Here is a 19,732-nt window from a genome sequence, read left to right as displayed (position 1 = left end):
TGAGTTTCTCTTCTAGGGTCTCTTGCACACTTTGTCTTTGAGCATATAACTTCTCCAAATCCCATCTGGGTCTGCGCTTTCGAAATCCTATAATTTTCTTCAACCTGGTTCGGAACTTGGCAACCAGTAAGTTGTGGTCAGAGTCAATATCTGCCCCAGGAAGCGTCTTCACATCCTTCACACTATTTCTGAATCGATGTTTCACAAGGATGTAGTCCAGCTGATGCCTCCTCCAATCCCCAGGTGCCTTCCATGTGTAAATTCTTCTCTTTGGCTTCTTGAACCAAGTTTTGGTAACAATCAGTATTTAAATTGAAACATATGGAAATGTGTTCCTTCCGATATTATGTGGAACTCTGGTTATCTCTATAGATTTGTGTCATAAATAGGAAAACACTGATTTATTTTAAGGTAGAGTTTAGAGTGCATGTAAGGACAATTGTTGGTAGTTTAATGATGCTAAGTGCATCAGCCACCACAGGGCTGGTGCTGTGGCAGGGCAAATATTGGTGGCGTGACTTTCAGTGTGGGACATGTGGCTAGGGTAAATTAAGAATGTTGCTTCCTTGGACAGTTTCCAGTAATTATGTATTAAAGTTATGTAGGCAGAAGTATTGACATATCTTTACTTTACAATAAGATGATCAGATGCAGCTGTTCTATATCTTTATATCCCTTCTGCTCTTCTATTGAAACATTGTACTGTTGCACATTGAGTTATTGTCTGTTGCATTTTGCCTGGCTTTTCCTAAGTATACCCTCGTGTTGTAAGGTAGCCAGTTTTCTCACACAGTGTAAATATTTATACAAAATTTTTTATACTTCTTATGAGTATGTTGCTTGAAAATAACCATGTAGATTTGAGCACATACGTTATTCAGCCTATCAGGGAGAGATGTAATTTTCCTGCCTGTCATGGTTCTTGTCAGTCATCTCTGGCTGTTTCATATTGTTCGTTGATTCATGTCTAGGGAAGTTGTCTGAGAGCCTCTTGAAAATTCTTTTGATAAGAGGGACATTGGCTAGTTGCATGATTTTGCACTGTGTTCATACTCGTGGTACAACTAATAGACCAGTAGATGACAAATGGAACACACCCAGATCACAGCAGATGCTGGATGGTTGCACACTGTGTTCATACTCATGGCATAACTAATAGACCAGTAGATGACAAATGGAACACACCCAATCACAGTAGATGACAAATGGAACACACCCAGATCACAGCAGATGCTGGATGGTCCAAGTTATGCAGGCATTCCTTGCAACGCCCTCAGAAATATTCACATTCAGGTGTTGCATTTACTTCTTGGAAATGGAGGTAATTTGATGCTGGAAACCATAAACTTTAAACCCTGGTCTTTTCTGCAAGATATGTTTGCGATTTTAGAAAAGAATATTCAAGTCAATCTCTGATTTCATCCGGTTTCTCTTCAGTTTGCTCAGGATCTTGATTTGGTTCTTTTTTTGTCCAGTAACGACCCTGCCAAAATGTATGTATGGTTGTATGGATAGTTTTTATATGGAACTGTAGCATTCTGAAATCTGTATCAGAATCTTTTTTGTACTGTCCACATGGGTATAGTACATAAATACTTGTCTCAGAGCATAACTGAGACATGACATTTCAACTTGAGAAGTAACCTGATACTCACAGCTGGGAATGACATGAATAGGTTCAGTAACTTAGGAAAGGAAAGCACAACAGATTTCGGTGTAGGTCAGTAGAGAAACTGTCATTACCTCTGTGCCAAATGAGACTGCAATAGGCTGGCTTGAAAAGTGTGCTATTTTAATGACATGTTTACTCGATGCAAGTCCTATTGGACTGGGAATTGGCTGTTGAGAATACCAGATGCTCATTGGATGCAGCTTAAGTGTGGTAAAGAATATGTAAAAGTCTGAGGCCTTTTGTGAGATTACATAATATGGTAGTTTGTTGGATGAGGGGCTGATAGCCGCATCCAAGTCTCAAATGCTTGAGAATAACCTCTTTTCAGTTTTCTGTTACTACTACTTTTTCACCATATTCACAGCTACTCTCTGCATGTGGAGAGTTGCCTCAGCTTGCACTTTTAGAATGTGCTGGGTTGACTAAGGACCCATATAACTTGGTGCAGTTTTATGCAGAACATCTCATGCTCCACTTAGCCACGTAAAGTGCATTCCTTGATAATTCTGCATATAGCTGTTCAGCAGTCTTGGATTTGTGACTGGAATATGTACCTCGGAGCTGTCTTTGTAAATGTACTCAGTGGTATGTGAAAGGTCATCAAGTCAGAGTTGTGGCCAAACTTTTCGTACCAGTAGTTGAATGGTAGATGTAATGTGTCTGAAATAAATGTATAGTGAAACTTAAGTAAGTCCTATGAATGATGCCTAAATGTCTTTTTAGGAGTAAAGGTTGTCTCCACAAAATCAAGAAAAGGAATGGCAAGAAATTGAAAAGGGATGGTTGTGAGAAGGTAGAAGAGGTTTAAGATATTTTGTCCACTGAACAGGAGCAGTGTTTGAAGAACCTGGAAATCTGTCGCAGTTCCTTTGTTCATATCTCTTGTGGACCCCCATAATCTTCTTGAACCACTGTTATCATATCCTGTCTCATTGAGTGCCAAGTTACGTTTGCAGTTTTTGCAGAATTCTTAACTTAGCTAAGAATGTACCAGTGGGGTGGGGGGTGTCAGTAAATAGTGTCACGGGAAGTTCTCTTGCTGTGTTGCTGACCATAATACTAAGTTTTACACTCCATGATTTTTTGGGAAATTTGCCTTCCTTGCCTTGCAGTATACCTCAATTTAATTAAGAAAGATATAGAAAGGGCTTGTTTTAAATCCAGATGTTTTTTCTTTCTCTTGCAGTCCAGTAAACAGGAGTACTGTTGGCCAGCAGCAGTACCATCCTCAGCCCCAGAGAGAACAGCGAGACAGAGAACCTGCACACCCCAGGGAACAGCAGTCCCGTGACCAACCACCAGTATGTTTCATTATGGCAGACCCTCACCCAGCTAGTATAGTCATGCTGTGACTGAAGTGATTAGACATTGGCTGTTCACCACAGTCCCTTACAAAGGCATTGTGGGATTTATAGTCGGCAAAACAGTTCTAGGGCCACTTCTGTTCAACAGAATTTGAGTTCGCCTAGCAGTCGTCATTCTACCAGTGTGGTCCCGTTCATTTAACCCAGATGGTTAACATAACCATACTGTAGCATGTTCCATGTTAGGTGATTCCCTTGTCATCACGTCATGGCGTGTCCTCAGGTTGCAGATGGAGGGCAGTTGCGACTGTATTGAATAAGCAGTCGCCGACAGTTGATAAGGGATGGTCCTCCACCTTGGGTTGGGTGTGGGGGTACCAACTCCTCACTGTAAAAAAATAAGCTTCTTAACGAAAATTTGCAAGAAGCCTCGGACCTAGACGGATTCCTTGGATAAACAAACTAAATGATATAAAATGGGTATGTTAACACGGTTGTGGACCTTCAGGTTCTATAGAATGCTGGGAAGTTCTTGAGTAGCTGCACAGTTGGCACTTTCTCAAGAAGGTCTCAGCTCCATGAGTGAGTGATGAGTAATGGTGTACTGTTGTCAGAAACCTTCAGCACCAGATGGCTAAGACTTTCCAGTTTCTGCATCACCATCAGATAGGCCATAAAGTTTGCTTTGAAACTCTTATGTGTTCTTATAGTTTCCTATTTACTCCCTTGGGACCTGAAAATGTAGTTTGCTATGTTACCACAAGAAACTTTTAATGATGTTCGAAACACATCACACGTACACTTATTTATTTGTGTATGATTTTGAATTGCACATTCTTTTGAGTTTAACTGTGCAATTTGGCTAGTAGATCATTTTGATACTTTAGGAGTATTGTATTTGTGGTAGTTAGCAAAATATAATTATCATTGCACTTTGGTTTAAGTAGCAGAAACGCAGTTCTGTGATGTTTCTGCTAGTGTTGCTGTTATTTTCCTGAAGTAGTATTTTCATAAATGACATTTTTCAATGTTCTGTACAAGTGTTCATATTTAATATTAAATTGTTAGGCCCCTCTGCCTGAGCGGGCTTCGCAGCAACAACAGCAACAACCACAGGCACCAGGGCGTGGTGGTTGGGTGAACCGTGGTGGCATGCGACGTGGCAGAGGTCGAAGTGGAACCTCAGGTAGTGGTTTCAGCAGGACACCAGGCTCTGGACAACAGACTGGTACTAGTGGAAAGCCCAAGAACATCATCAAGTTCGAGAATGACTTCGACTTTGAACAAGCCAATAAAGAATTTGATACGCTCAGGAGTCAACTGGCAAAAACCAAAATTGGTAAGGCTCTACTTTATATTTGAGTGTTATGTGTGTGTTATTGTATTTGTTTTGTATTTAAAAGGTATTAAAATGTGTAAGCTTTTTCAGATTTTTTATTTTGATCTTCTTGCTCGACTAGAGTTAGTTTGAAATAAACCTTTGTTACTCAGAAAATTTAAAAAAATTAGGCTTTCTTTCTTAAAGTTTTGTAAGCTTGGATCTAGCAGATATCATAATGGTTGGTGGTGCTGTATGTTGTTCATACAGAAATCCAGTCTTTTCTTCATCTGTCTTTGGTCTTTAACTCTGGAATCCTTGAGTTGTGATGAGGATGTGACAGTAGTTCTGGCAAAATTTAGCAATGAAGTATGTGCTTAGACTTACTGAACTTTACCAGCAACTTTTATCATTACAAATATGTGTAAACCACAAAAAATATTTCACATGGAATTATGTGTTACGTGAGTGTTATTTACAACTGGAAGCATGTGACATTTTAACTTTCACTAGGAAATAGGGGATTAATGATTTCACTCCTGTAGGTTAGTGGCTGGATTCTGAGTTACTGCTCTTGGGATTTATGTTATAAACCATGTGAAGGTAGGGCCCCTGGACCCTTACATGTGCCAACACAGTTGTGCAGTGCGTGGGTGATAAAGTTTAAGTGGTATATTGTGGAATGAGACTGGGAGGTGATGTAGTTACTAAACCTCTGCTATCTACTGCACTGGGAGTGAGCAGCTGCATCCACATGTACAGCAGTCATAATTATTTTTAAGATTTGTTTTAAATGGTCTTGTCCCATGTTTAATGAATAAAGTTACTGTTCTAGGTTTTTCCATATTATATCTTAAAGTAATATTTCTTCTGATCAGCTTTGAAGCTTGTCACTATGTAACCCTCATCCCAGTTCTCTTGCAGTCAGCTGTCCACTGTCAGTTTCCAAACTGTAGTGAGCATGTAGTTACTGTAGGATTCTGACGATGGTGTATAACACACTGATATATTGGGTTTTCGGACTTTATCCATCGTCCTGGTTTTTAAGATAACTAATAAAAACATGACATTTCGGAAACTGGATCTGTTTCCGTCCTCAGGTGAAGGAAAACACCTATTCTGTTGGGTCCGTTAGAAAGAGCTAGCCTCAATCACTGCTAGCTCTCTCTAACGGACCCAACAGAATAGGTGTTTTCCTTCACCTGAGGACGGAAACAGATCCAGTTTCCGAAACATCGTGTTTTTATTAGTTATCTTAAAAACCAGGACGATGGATAAAGTCCGAAAACCCAATATATCAGTGTAGTGAGCATGTTGGAATTATTGCTTGGCTTATCCTTTGGTCCAGAAGTGGAAGTGATACTTTCCTCCGAAATGTTGGGCTGTCTCACAGTTATGTGGTTTTGCAACCCAGAAGGCTGTATTTGCTCTGCTACATAGCATGGAGCCAGATGTGTTGTATGTGGGTGCGATCCATTATGCTGGAAATATGCTTGTGCCTGTTTTATTAAAGGCACGTCTTCTAACAAGACCAGCAGTTCATGTTTCAAAAAGGCCACAGAGATTACACCAGTCAGCCTTCCTTCCAAGAAGAATGCTCCAATGAGCTGACTGTTAATTACAGCACACCATACATTAGCAGAAAATTCATTCTGAAATTTGCTTCCAGCATACTTTGTGGAGTCACATCCAACCATAAATTGGAGTTTGTTATATTATTTACCATTTCATAGGGAAAAGAGCCACATCAGTGAATAAGCTGTATGTGGTCAGACACAAAAAAAGACAAAGGCTAACCCTATAGCTTGGGAACCTAGAGTGAGAGGTGGGAGGGTAGAGACAAAGAGGTGGTTATAGAGCATGTTCTAACCTGTCACTGTGAGAGAGCACTCAAGTCCATAGCATTACTCGGTACAAGTGGATGCATGTTCAAATATAGACATTTTCTTACCCTCTGTCAGAAAATGTTAGAGAACAAGAATGAACAGTGAGTTAACATTGAGTTTCTTGTGAAACTGAAGAAATCGACAACAGAAACTTTCCAATTGTTGACTGAGGAAACCAAGCGACAGTCAATTCAGTGGAAGGCAGCAATATCTCCAAGGCAAAAAAAAAATATCACTCAAGAGTTGTTCGAAGTTCAAGACCATATTAATTGTTTTCTTCAATATCCAGGGTATTATAATGGCAGAGTGCTCTCCACTTTTAAGAAGACAATTTTGGTTTCTAATTTTGTCCCTTCATGTATTATGTAAGGATACTGAGATATCTCCTGTAAAGTAAATCTGATATTGAATTTACATTGTTATGTTGCTTCTGCATTTTGTTGTATTATTAACTTAGTTTCCTTGTTTTAGAAAAATAAAAGTAGGCTTGTGTGAACACCATGCTAATTGTGTGGGTCTGTATATCCCCTGTTAACTTTTGAATGCCTGAACCAATCTTTATGAAACTTGGTATGTCATGGTACCTGAGCCAGTCTTAGTGTCTGTATGTGTATCCCTCTATCATTGCTAGGCAGAAGCTCAGTAAAAACGTTGCCATGGGAATAAATCCACATGCAGCAGTGGAAGAATTGTTGGATACGTCATTTTCTGTGTAGTCAGTGTTGTTTCACAGGAAAGTAGGTTCTTTCCTTTATGTTAGGTGTCACTAAACGTTGCCATGGGAATAAATCCACATGCAGCAGTGGAAGAATTGTTGGATACGTCATTTTCTGTGTAGTCAGTGTTGTTTCACAGGAAAGTAGGTTCTTTCCTTTATGTTAGGTGTCACTTTTATGTCCAAAAACCCAGTAATTCTATATGTCACTTATCGCGTGGTTTACAGTTTGTTACCATTTTGGCAAGGCAGTAGCATAGTTGGTTAAGGCACTGTGCTACAAGCTGGAAGGTCATGGGATCGAATCCCGATGAGGTGGACTTTTTCAATTTACCTAATTCCTCCAGCTGCAATATGCCCCTGGGGTTAACTCAGCCTTTAACAGAAATGAGTACCAGAAATATTCTTAGGGGTAAAGTGCGGCCTGCGCGTAAGGCTGACAACCTTACTGCCATCTGTGCCGATTTTCTAGAAAATATGGGAACCTCAACATCTCACAACCCTATGGGCCTCCATGGCCTGTTACAGGGATATCTTTACTTGCTTACTTTACCATTTTGGCATATTATCAAGGGAGTCACTGTTATATTTTGTGATCCTAAACTTTCTGAGGTGGACTGTTGTGGTTTGGAAGTTATGCTCACTCTTGATGATGGCTATCATAATATTCCATGTTTTTGTGTTTAGTACTGTTGCTGCACATATGCAAGAAGCTAACCACTGTTTGAAATTGAAATGTTACAGACTCAGAACCTGTTATTGCAGGTGATGGGAAGGTGAATGATGACAGTGAGAAGAAGGATGACTCTGGAAATGAGACTGGTGCTGGAGAGGGTGAGCAAGAGGAAGAACCACAGATCTTCTATGACAAAAAGAAGTCCTTTTTTGATAATATTAGCTGTGAGGCTGTGGAGAGGAGCAAGGGGTGTGTGTTCTGTATTAGTGTAGAGTAACATAAAAATCTAAGTTACATGTCACTTTTTTTTTTATTATTGCTAGTATGGTGGGACTAAGTCCCTTGTACTGCAGCCACTTGTGGCCTCTTGTACCAGCCCCAGATGATAGGTGAGGGTGATTGTGGAGCAATTGGTGGAATGAAGATTGGCAGGGGAAACCGAGGTACTTGGAGAAAACCTGCCCCGATGCCACTTTGTCCACAACAAATCCCACTTGACCAGACCCCTGGATCGAACCTGGGCTGCCGTGGTGGGAAACCAGCGACTAACCACTTGAGCTATGGCACCGCCTACTTATCACCTTTAAAAAAAGAATAAGGGTGGAGATATGTGATGATGGTTGGTAGTGTTGTGAAGTACAAAGTATGGGAAAGAAAGCAGCCATGACCTATTGACATTTGCCAGGAATGACGGTGGGATGTTGCTGTTAGTCCTGATCTGAATAGTCCATGCTTAAGGCAATATTGGAACTTCCTGGATATAAATCAGGCATGTGAATGCTGAGGTAGTCTGGTCATTGAGATAAGAACATAGAATTTTATTATTTTATTGGCTAGAATACAAGGACATTGCATTACACTATTAACTTATTGTCCATACATTAATGTGAATAGCTGTGACCAAGTTATAATACCATTTCATTTTTTAACCCAATTAGATGAATGCATTTAATTTACTACAGTCGAAATGAAAACAGCCCTCTTTGTAAGCTAGGTAGGAACTGTACCATTTGTAGTTCCCACACATATGAAATTACACTGATGCCGCAGGTCTCGTTTCATTATAGAGATCGTGAAAGGAAGTTCACCATTTTGTAGGTATGAGAAACAGGTACATCAGTTTGCTTGGGTTTAGCATGTAATATATTTTCTTTATCTTCTTCAATATTGTGAACAATGTCAAAGAAGTTAATCCATACCACCTTTGTATTTTGCTATTCCACGAGTTACTGACCCAGCACATACATATTCAAGTTGGAGCTCTTCTGTTTTGTTGCTGTAATTACTAGTTTTCAAAATTTTTGCCATTGTCACAAACCATTGCCCCATCATAGGTCAGTTGAAGCTCAGGGGAGAGAGAAGTCCATGTCACTGGAAGGGAAGGGACACATAGTGCTGCTATATTTTACAATTTAACTAGCCGAGGCAGTGTAGTGAAGTTCGGGGAATGTCACATGATATACATTTCTCAGTGCTTAAAACTTGGAAGGGATAAGCTGTTTTCCATGTATGTAACATTAGGAAATGAAAGTTCCAGTTGTTTATGTTGTTATAATGAAGTCCTTATTCTGTCACAAATTCTTTCTGTGTTCAGCCTATGTAGGCACCTTTTGATATCAACTGCAAATGTCTTGGAACCATCTAGTACATTTATTCTGTATCAGATATAGTTCTGTCACTTCTAATAATGTGATAAATTAATTTCTCATATCGTAAAATCCATTCACCGTGTTTGCAGCCGCTGTGGGTATAGAATGTCTTTATGTTCATTTTTCCACATCATGAGGGAGAGAACCAAACTGCCTATAATTTGATCTAGTGCACATATAAAGTTAATAAATTAGTATATTGGTGGAATAAATATAGTTGGTTGGTTGGTTGGTTGGTTGGTTTCCAATGATTGCATTTGGGATCATTTAACCCATTTTGCTTCTTGCCTACCAATAGAGAGCACTCAAGTTCTTGCTTTGTTGCAAGATATTTTAGTACACAGTACTTTGTGGTAAATTTTGAAAGGGAAATTGTGACTTTTACAGCCAGGGTTTTTTTATCCACTTTGTTGACAACACTATATTTAGTTCTAGTCATGGTGGAAGAACCATCCATCATTTAACACACAAGATTGTTTAGTGGAAGTTCATAAAAGTTGAATATTTCTCCAATTCACAGATGATGATTTTACCCGTAGGAACACAGTGGAGTGGAGGTGCTGTTGAGTAGGCTTGAAACCTTTACTAAATGCTTTTAATTTAAATCATTGGCAATGTTATTCATGTGTTCAGCTACTTCATTTCTAGTAAGGCTGATGTTTTTTTATGCTTCCTTTTATCGGGGAATGTAATTTCAGTATCACTCAAGTACTCTTGAATGAATGAGATGCGTAACTGGCTTTCACTTTGCTTTGATTGCTGCTGCTTGTGTTTTACTAACTGCTTGGAAAATATTTTGTTGCTTTTTTAGCATACATTTTAATTCTGACAGTGCTCATGTCCCTGAAAGTATAGTGTCTTTCCTTAGGAGTTCCATAATTGTGCCTGATATTGTGGTCTTTGGAAATATTCGAAAATGAGACGTGCAATAGTTTCTATAACTTGTCTTGAAATATATGATCCTTTTCCTCTATTTTATGCATTTTATTTGAATGTGGCTTTGATAAAGGTATTGTTAATACATGCTACAGAATATGTCTCAGGACACAGAATGATGACCGCTGCTTGACCAGCAAGAAAATGAATGAATTGGGAGCTTTTACTATAATCCATTCTGATCTCCCACTCTTCTGCTCATTTTATCTCAGGCCAGACACTAGCTGGTGTGGTGGGTTTCCATTTCTCCGCTTTAGTTGTTCAGAGATTTTGACTGAACTAACACTGGCACCAAATCAGGGAAAGAAAGTAATGGTGAACAGTCAGTGTTTGGATGTGAATAAGCTTGTTGTGGCTTCACACATGACTTAATAATATGGAAAAGGCATTGTTGACTACACAGAGAATGAGGATGAGCCACAAGGCCTCTTGATACAACTGCCCGCTTGGGAGTCACCAAGAAAAATGAGGGGGCTGCACACAGGCTGTGGGCCACCAGTTTGATTTGTATGACAGTGTGTTTAGTGGCATCACTGTTGATAAATCTGAATCATACAATGTTGATGGAAATAAAGTTGAAAATTCGAGTGGTAAATGTGCTTGCCTGTTGGATTCATGGTTCATGGGTTCAAACCAGGCTGAGCTCAGTACATTTTTAAGGGCGATAAAATTCAGTAGCATCACTTCCTTTGGATGGAAAGTAAAGCTGTGGGTCCCATGTGATACATTCATGGCATGTAAAAGAACCCATATTCAGTCATGGACAAAGCTCCATGTTCTGCTCCTAGATGCCATTGCAGTTGCAGAACCACGGAGAGTGGAGTGGAAACAACTTCAAGTCACTGAATTCTACTAAAATACACTGGACAACTGGAACTGGTGGTGTCCAAGTAGAAAATGAATTACAAATACACCACCCACTTCAGATTGAAAAGCATACATGACATAATTATCAAAGTGTGGCATTTGAAACCAACCAACCCTTAGTGGCAAATACATCAGCAAGGTGAACGAGAGCTGCAGATATACATGTTGAGATTCGTGAGAGAGATTGGAGGAAGTGGTTTAGGCAGGTGAACGAAACTTAAGTGCTGTACAATCAATAAAAATAACTCACTTTCACTCTTATCATGTCCACTGAGTTTTTATGGGATTAAAGTATAACTTAAGTATTTTGATGGACAGAATTTTTGGAAATTAATGCACCAGTGTTACATATGAATTCAGAACTATCTGACTGCAGGAGATGCTTATGGTCACCTCTTATATAGTGATGACTGCCTCTGTGGTCTAGCGGTCAGAGTCCATGGCTACAGATCCAGAGGTTCCATGTTTAATTCCCGACGCTACCAGATTTTCTAAGAAGTAATGTGTCTGGAACGGTGTCCACTCAGCCCCGTGAGGATAATTGCGGTGCTATTTCAAGGAAATATTGGCTCTGATCTAGAAAACTGAGATTAACGGCCGTGGGGATCCATTGCACTGACCACATGACATCCTCTATCTGCAAAAATTGGCACTAACTTTGCTGATAAGCGGCGGTTGCTTGGTTGGTATAGTTCACTTGCAGACTACAGGGCATGGAGTTTATAGAGTTATGCCGATTAGTAGTGTTTACAGAATGAAGCAGACATGTTACTGGACAGTTTGCAGGTGATCAATGTAAGCAGGAAACTGTGATTTTGAATGGGAATCTTGAACCCCAGATGAATTGTAACATTTTGCATTGTGTATCAGGTGTAAAAGCTGAAAATACAAACAAATTAGTTGAAAGGGAGTTTGAGATTTTACAGAAGCTTTGTCATTATGATGATTCTAGAATTGATGAGTTTCTGAAAAGGATTATTTTTCCCTCAGAATAGGTGGAGTGCTGTAACATACATGAGAAATTGCTGGTGAGAATGTCATTGAATTTCTGAATTAGATTTTGCCTTCTTGATATTAGCCAGAAATGTATCAGATGTTCTGCAGATTTTTGTTTTATAACATTATGTTGAAATTATAAGATTTCAAAATTTGAAACGTATGTTAAGGCAGATACATATGTACATACCTCATTGCAGATTTAATTGCACACACCTTTATCACATGTGCATATGACATTGTAGGATCATATTATGCGATCCTGCTGAATGTGTGTTGCATTTCTGTTCCTGAGATAAAATAGTTTCCAGCTCCATAGCACTAGAAGGTTTGAAATTAGTGTCTTGATATAGCAACGGGCTGTGGGCTGGATGGCCGGGGTTCAATTCCTGCCAGGGGCTAGAAATTTTTCTCTTCTCCACAACATCCAGACCAACCCTGGGGTCCACCCAGCCACCTTTACAGTGGGTACCAAGGGCTCTTTCCTCCGAGGAGTAAAAGTGGCAGGGTTGTGAGACTGACCACACATTTGCATCTGGTGCTGAGGTAAAGAAATGGTGGAGCTGTACCTCTGCTCTTCCCATACATCTTCATGGCATGTTGCTTAATTAAGTGCAGAGACTTTACCTTTTTATTTGTATGATAGAGACTAATGATGTGTGTGTGTGTGCGCGCACAAATATGTGCGCATGTATGCATTTATGCATCTGTTCTTGCTGTAATGGAGTAGTCTAAAGGTAAAAGGGGGGGGGGTGAAGTTCTGCGTCTGCATAATTAAGCATTATAACATGAAGATGTGTGGGGGAGTGGAGGTGTAGTTCCACCATTCTTGACCTCTGTACTAGATGGAGGTGGGTGGGGCTTCATGCCCCGGTTGCTCTTCTCCTGGGGAAAGAGCCCTGGTACCCATTGGATAGGAGGCTGGGTGGGCCTTAAGGCTGGTCTGGACGCTATGGAGCAGAGTAAAAATCTTACCCCTGCCAGGAATTGAACCCCAGCCGGCAAGCCCATTGCTGTGCTGGCAGAGCTGTTGTATTTTAGTAGTTTGCATACATAATGATTGGTCTGTATATATATTTATTTTCAGTCGGTCTCAGCGAACAGATTGGAGGACAGAACGCAAGTTGAATTCTGAGACATTTGGTGTTGCATCAGCACGTCGTGGAGGGTATCGAGGAAGAGGTTACTATGGTAACCGCGGCATGGGTGGCGGTATGTACAGAGGTGGGAACTATCGAGGTGGCTACAGAGGTCAAGGTGTGCAGCGAGGTGGAAGAACCAATATGGCAAGTGGAAACACAGGAGGATCAACAGGCAATCCCCAGCAGCGTGCTCTCACTCAACAAAGTAAGTTAGAAACATGTGTATTATATTTACCAGATAGCAAGATGTTTTGTATTCTGTGTTGTAGCATCAGCAAAATTAAACCTGTTGTATAGTAAAAAATTTACTTAAAGCAGTAGCATAAGAGCGTAAAACATTTACATAATAGCAGAGGATCTGTGGTGTTTGATTAGGATGTGCAGTGGAATTCCAATGAAAGGTTTCTCAGTCTATTGTCTCCCCAAATTTTATGGTAATTTCTTTGGATTTGGCAAAAATGTCATACGCAGTGCGTGAATTACCTTATTTTAATGTTCCTTGACTTTTGGTTTTACCCAAATTTAGTGGAGGGCATGCAGTAGTGTAGTTGGTTGAGGCACTGCTACAAGCTGGAAAGTTGTGGGTTCAATTCCCGATGAGGCCATTGGATTTTTCAGTTGATCTAAACCTTCCAGCTTCACTATGGCCCTGGGTTTGACTCAGCCTTTTAACAGAAATGAGTACTAGGAATCTTCCTGGGGGTGAAGGGCTGCCAGCACATAAGGCTGACAACCTCTGCTATCTGTGAGCCAATTGTCTAGGAAATGTGGGAGCCTCGACGTCTCACAACCATATGGGCCTCCATAGCCTGTAACAGGGATAGCTGTACCTTTTACTTATATTTAATGGATGAAATTTCAGTTCCTACATGAAGTCTCTACCCTGATGTAGTGTTTATGCTAAACGTGAGGCCCTCAATTTGCCCATGTGTGGTATGTGCATACTGCTGTTTGCTCAAAGTCATCTTCTGCATTGTTACTTGTTAGGCTAGTGAGCAGTGCACTTGGGTGGTCATAGACTTGCTAGCAGTATGTGCTGTAGCATTATCATGATGGAAATATCCATATTATCCTCCTTTGGTTGTTGGTTGAAGGAGGATTTCAGAATACACAACTGATGCTGTTAACAATAATATTACTAATGCCATCTATTGAAGGTGAATGGGACTAATTAGAAAGTTTATGTGATGTGCAAGTTTCAGCTTGTTTGGTTGATGTAAAGTAAAGCTATCCCTGTACCAGGCTGTGAAGGCCCATAGAGTTGTGAGACATTGAGGGTCCCACATTATCTAGACAGTTGGCTCGAAGATGGCGGTAAGGTTGTCAGCCTTACGCGTCGGCCACACTTTACTCCCCAGGAAAATGATCTAATTAATTCCTGGTACTCATTTCTGTTGGAGGCTGAGTAAACCCCAGGGCCTAGTGCAGCTGGAAGGATTAGGTCAACCGAAAACAATCCAATGACCTCATCGGGACTTGAACCCGCGACCTTCCTGCTTGTAGCGTAGCCCCTCAACCACTACGCTACCGCGTGCTCCTTGTTTGGTTGACTGACATATAGGGATTACAGTTGTTTCGGTGAAATTAGTTTTTCTTTATGTCGAAGGTTTTGGCTACTGAAACGTTTGAAATTTTGAAAAGCGCATACAGTGAAGAATGTTTATCGAGAACAGATGTGTTTGAATGGCATAAAAGATTCAGAGAAGGGTGTGAGTCATTAGAAGACAATGAACGGAAAGGCCGTCCTTGAACTTCTAGAACAGAATTGATGGAAATCATTTAAAAGTGTTTGAGTTTATGGATGTTAGAAGAAATGACAGGGATCAGTAGAGAGAGAGTAACCTCGAAATCATCACATTAGGCCTGAGTTTCAGGAAAGTGGGTCCTGGTATCTTCTGCACGACAATACACCGGCACATTCTTTGGATGTTGTCTCCGAGTTTTTGTCTAAATGAGGTATCCCAATGTTATCCCATCCATCCTACTCCCCTGATTAGTGCCAGCTGACATTTTTTATTTTCATCCTTTGCTCCATTTTGTAGTATGATCTGACTATCTAATGCGGACTTCAGCATCCTGTTGCACTGTATTGTTGCCTCTTATATATATGTGTAAGCACTATCATAAATGCAACACTTATCTTTGTCTTTCATGTAGAAGATCATAAAATTGCTGATTCTGCCATGCTGCATTTGGACGTCAGGTGTTGGTGTTTTATTTGTTGCAGTGGTGTGGTTATCAGCTCACTGCTGAGTTAGTCTGTTATGTATGTGTGCAGAGTATGAATCTGTGTGTACGCATGAATATGTTACATGTGTACTGTGTCAGCTGGTCCAGTCAGGCTCTAGCAGAATGATTCTTCATTGCTTAAATATTGTGGTGGGTTGAGTGAATATAAATAATTCTTTTGACCTTTTCAGATTCTGCTTTGAAATCTCTCCCTGCTAACATTTTACATTTCTTCAGGTTTTGAGATAAGTTTATGTAAAGTATAGAAGTACCCTGAGATATTTTCCAGGAGCATTATTTGTGATTTTGTGCCCACCATTGCCCTTGATCGTTTATTGCTCCTAGGAATATCTTTATGCTTACATCAGTTGTTGCAAAGCTAATTTACACACTATACAGACACACCCACTCTCCCCCCCACCCCCCTGGAAAATGTGTCAGGTAAAAGTTGTAACTCATAATGAGCTCCTCCTTATTATGTATATATTATGTACAAGTTTTTTGTATGATAAAACTTATTTTGAGAAAAGTCAAGTTTGAATTTAGCTTCAGGTGCCACATCAGACCGCTGTGGATCGAAATTGAACTGATCCAACAACTTTTAGTTCAGATTACCAATTTGTCAAAATCTTTTGAGTAGTGTAGAAGAAGTGAGATTTGCAGGCTGACACAACCTTCCCAGTGCACACATATTCTGTGAGCTCCATGATGAGGGACAAGGAAGGAGAAAAATGTATACTGAATCAAGATAGTATGTGAGAATGTATTTGTAGTTGGAGAGAAAACTTTGCAAATGGGAACTTGTGAAATATACAGGGAGTTTAAAAATATGTAGCATAACTTCAGGAATGAAGTCCTCATATGTAGATAATAAAAATAGTTTACGTTAGCATAGGTCAGGTAAATGCATAGTTCCTGAGTTAGGGCTTCGTAAGTCTTGAATCCTGGGCTGTGACACCATGTAGTCTGGTAGTTTACCGATGTTTCAGAGGAACACATTGCCTCCATATTCAGGGTGAAAGTTAACCCAAACTGCAGAATACAAGGTGTCACAACTCAGACATTAATACTCTTGACAGTAACTGCTGTGAGAGCCTCACAGCTTATTTAACTGAATTATGTAGAATAAATTACAAATATTCTTTCAGGCAAGTAGATATCCTACAGAGGGCTGACCCAGGAATGTTGCAAGGCAAGAAGCAGCCAATGTTTTACTGAACTGCCTCAAGAATCGTGGTTTATAATTTGTATTCCTCAAGTGATTATAACTTGAAGTCACCCCTGACACAGCATAAGATTGTTATGTGGTGACTTTTACTTGAACTTTGGAAGCCTGATTTTTTTTATTTCGCTATTTGTGGCAGCAAGATTCTCCTGAAGAAAGTATGTGTGGTTCTGAAGGGGATGATAGTATCTGTTGTTGCAGAGTGGAGTTGTGTTGAGATTGTATCCTAATAGAAGCCGAAGAAAGTTATCTTACTTTGGAGCTTGGATTCCGATCCGCTATAAAAAAACTATGGAAACCTTGAAGCTGCCTGTTACACTAATAATATTAATGATGATGATGGATTGTATTGCCACAAGTAACTGTTAAGTTGCATTATTATAGTTCATGATTGGATGTTTCTGTTGACCTTGTGTAATTCAATTCTGGTGTCAAGTTCTTACTCCAGTAAGGGCTTCTGAGCCTATATGCTGAGACTGATGTGCAGATGTATGTAAGAAATCCAGGAAAAGTAATTAGTTACTGAATTTGATTGAAGGGGGTGACCTTCCCAGAAATCTCTTATTTTCTTTATCCTACTACATGGCAGAGATCTATGGCCCACAATACAGAAATTGGGAGATGTACATTATTTGAGAAAACCAAAAATTTAATTGCAGTATCTTTATTTTTCTGTGAGAAAAATTGAGAATCCTTGTACAGAATTCCATATTTAAGTTTGGTGGTGTGAATGAGATATTTAAATTTTTCCATTATAGATATAGTTTGGTTTGGGCTTTTCATTGGTTGCTATTCCGCTTAGCGAAGTTTTGATCGGTATTATGTGAAACATGCAGATAAGCTTAGGATTCAGAGCAATTGAAGATGTTAATTTAATGATTTATTGGCTATAATATATTTGTAGTTGAAGCTACTACTATAATTGAAGTGTCAACATATATATATATGAACGTTTTTTATTTTTTTCTATTGCTTAGGTAGTCATTGAAGGTACTACCAGTACAGGGGAAGGAGTGGAAATTTGAATTAACTGTAAATGGGGGAAATTAGTTTAAACTTTTGCTTTTGTCTGTTGGTCTATGAGTCATGGTACAAGGCCTTCAGTTTGTGCAAAGTTATGCACATTGTGATAAAGAAAAGATGGTAAGGTGATACAGAACATCTAATGAAGTTTTGTGCTTAATGAAACAACTGGATAAGGTATTTGTATGCATTAGGAGTTGATAATAGCATTCGAGTTATGGAGTAGTAGTGAAATATGTTAGCAGCACACTGTTTAGTTGTTTGCCATTGTATATTAGTAATCCCTATGTACTGGGTGGATATCAAGCTCAAGAGAATGATGTACTTGTGCAAATCCATGTTACTTTTTTTTTTTTTACAACTTTTCACTTTGTGTTGATGTATGTTACAATTGATGGAACCTTGTATTTGCAAAAAGATTTCCATTATAAATAAATTTTCTATTTCAAAGAAGAATATTGTTTTCTTTTTTAAAAGGTACAGAAAATTAAGTGTTATATTGCTTTTGCAGTTCTATCATAACTGAAAATTGGTATTCCATCACATAGTCATTCTTCATGTTTCTCTGAGAGTAATGTAGTTTGAAGGCCATTCAACTGATTGAGTGAATGAATGCAGACTTGGGTAGTACCAGACTTGATTACTCTACTGTCACTTCTTTCACAGTTGTGATTCATAATTTGAGTGTGCAATTAAAACGTTCACTTTTCCTATTATGCATTTTACATAAATGTAATCCTTCCCCACTACAGTTTAGAAGCATGGTTGCATATTTTGTATGTACCATGGATTTGCATAAAAATCGTCACTTGGATCAATTGTGTACATGTGATGGTTCTTAGAAATGAGAGTTGCTGATATATTTCACTGTTTTATCAGTATTAAAAACAGCTGCTGCATGTTCAACATACCAGGGGAGGGGAGATATTAATGCTGCTCTGCAGTCAATTATATGGTATTGAGAGAGATCAGTGTAAGTGGAAGATGTTGAAAGTTGTGTTTTCATTTACATTGTCAGAGTATATAGTTGTTGTACATATTTAGTTTGAAAATCTCTTTGGTCTTGAGTATGTAGAATTTTAGTTTACTGGACTAGAGTGGCTGAAAGATCTTCATATCAGGCAGCAGCCTATAATCATTTTGTCATTTCTTTTTTTAACAGTGCACTATGGAGATGTAGTGTACTGAATTGAGCTTGGATATAAGAAAGTGTGAGACCAAAGGAAATAAGAACAAAAATTGAGTCAGTGTGTTTTGTCTTCTTTTGAAATTGGCCCCTGTGATGTTTGCATTGGTTGGTGACCTGTGGATCCTAATTGCAATATCTAGAGCAGTTTCATCAAGTACAGAACTTGGAGGAAAGCGCCAAACCATTTAAGAATAAGGGCCAATAAAAATAAACATGTGGAGTGGCGATACTGTTTTCGCCACATTACAAGTGTCAGCAAGATACTCTACGTACATACATGTGACTTCATTTAAGGGTATTCAGTCATGAAACTTGTATGTTTATTTTTGTGGACTCTCTATGTAAGTGAACCAGTGTTCATAATTTTTGTAATTACTCAAATTTTTCAGTTGTTTATCAGTCCATATGTAAGTGGTACTGTATTTATTGAACAGAAGTAACTTTTTTTACCTACAAATTTGTGTCAGAATCCCTGTGAATAAATACTGACCTTTAAACTCTGAAGTGTTAACAGTAATGATATGAGAATTAAAGCTCTCTGAGTGGCTGTTAAATGAGCAACTGTCTTTCACAATTTCACAACATGAAAGATAATGAAAAGTGCGAACTTATAGGTTTTAAGGCTCTGTAGTTCGGTAGTAATTGACTTTGACCAACCTGTATGGTCCTAAAGCCCAGATTGTCCTCTTAATGGTAACTGCTACTGAACTGTAAATGCAGCATGAAAGATAATGGCTCTGTGGTGCATGTTTGTAACACCCACAAGTAATGGGATCCATTCTTTTAAAGTGGAATTTACAGAACGTGAAATGGAGGATCCATCCCTTGTCCTGATGCCTCCCTTCACATTCAGTTATGAATAGATGGAATAGACCAAGACTGTGAACTTTCTTACCCTTCATTTA

General features: G+C 39.2%; 1 protein-coding gene across 5 annotated transcripts in view; it reads left to right on the top strand.

The window, feature by feature from the left end:
• LOC111866416 (protein LSM14 homolog A) overlaps positions 1-19,732 on the top strand; it is a 52,186-nt gene that overhangs the window by 26,633 nt on the left and 5,821 nt on the right. For 3 of the 5 annotated variants that reach the window (XM_023855344.2, XM_023855343.2, XM_023855340.2), the window contains exons 5-8: positions 2,859-2,973; positions 4,045-4,315; positions 7,640-7,820; positions 13,107-13,366. In XM_023855344.2, coding sequence (XP_023711112.1) covers positions 2,859-2,973; positions 4,045-4,315; positions 7,640-7,820; positions 13,107-13,366 — 827 coding nt within the window. Of the gene's footprint in view, positions 1-2,858; positions 2,974-4,044; positions 4,316-7,639; positions 7,821-13,106; positions 13,367-16,538; positions 19,386-19,732 lie in introns of those variants that run through there. The other 2 variants (XM_023855345.2, XM_023855342.2) reach the window with 2 other exon arrangements.

This window comes from Cryptotermes secundus, unplaced genomic scaffold (assembly GCF_002891405.2).
Source record: "Cryptotermes secundus unplaced genomic scaffold, Csec_1.0 scaffold130, whole genome shotgun sequence".
Classification (NCBI taxonomy): Eukaryota; Metazoa; Arthropoda; class Insecta; order Blattodea; family Kalotermitidae; genus Cryptotermes; species Cryptotermes secundus.
The sequence above is the reverse complement of the archived record's forward strand: the minus strand, read 5'-3'. Positions and strand labels throughout refer to the sequence as shown.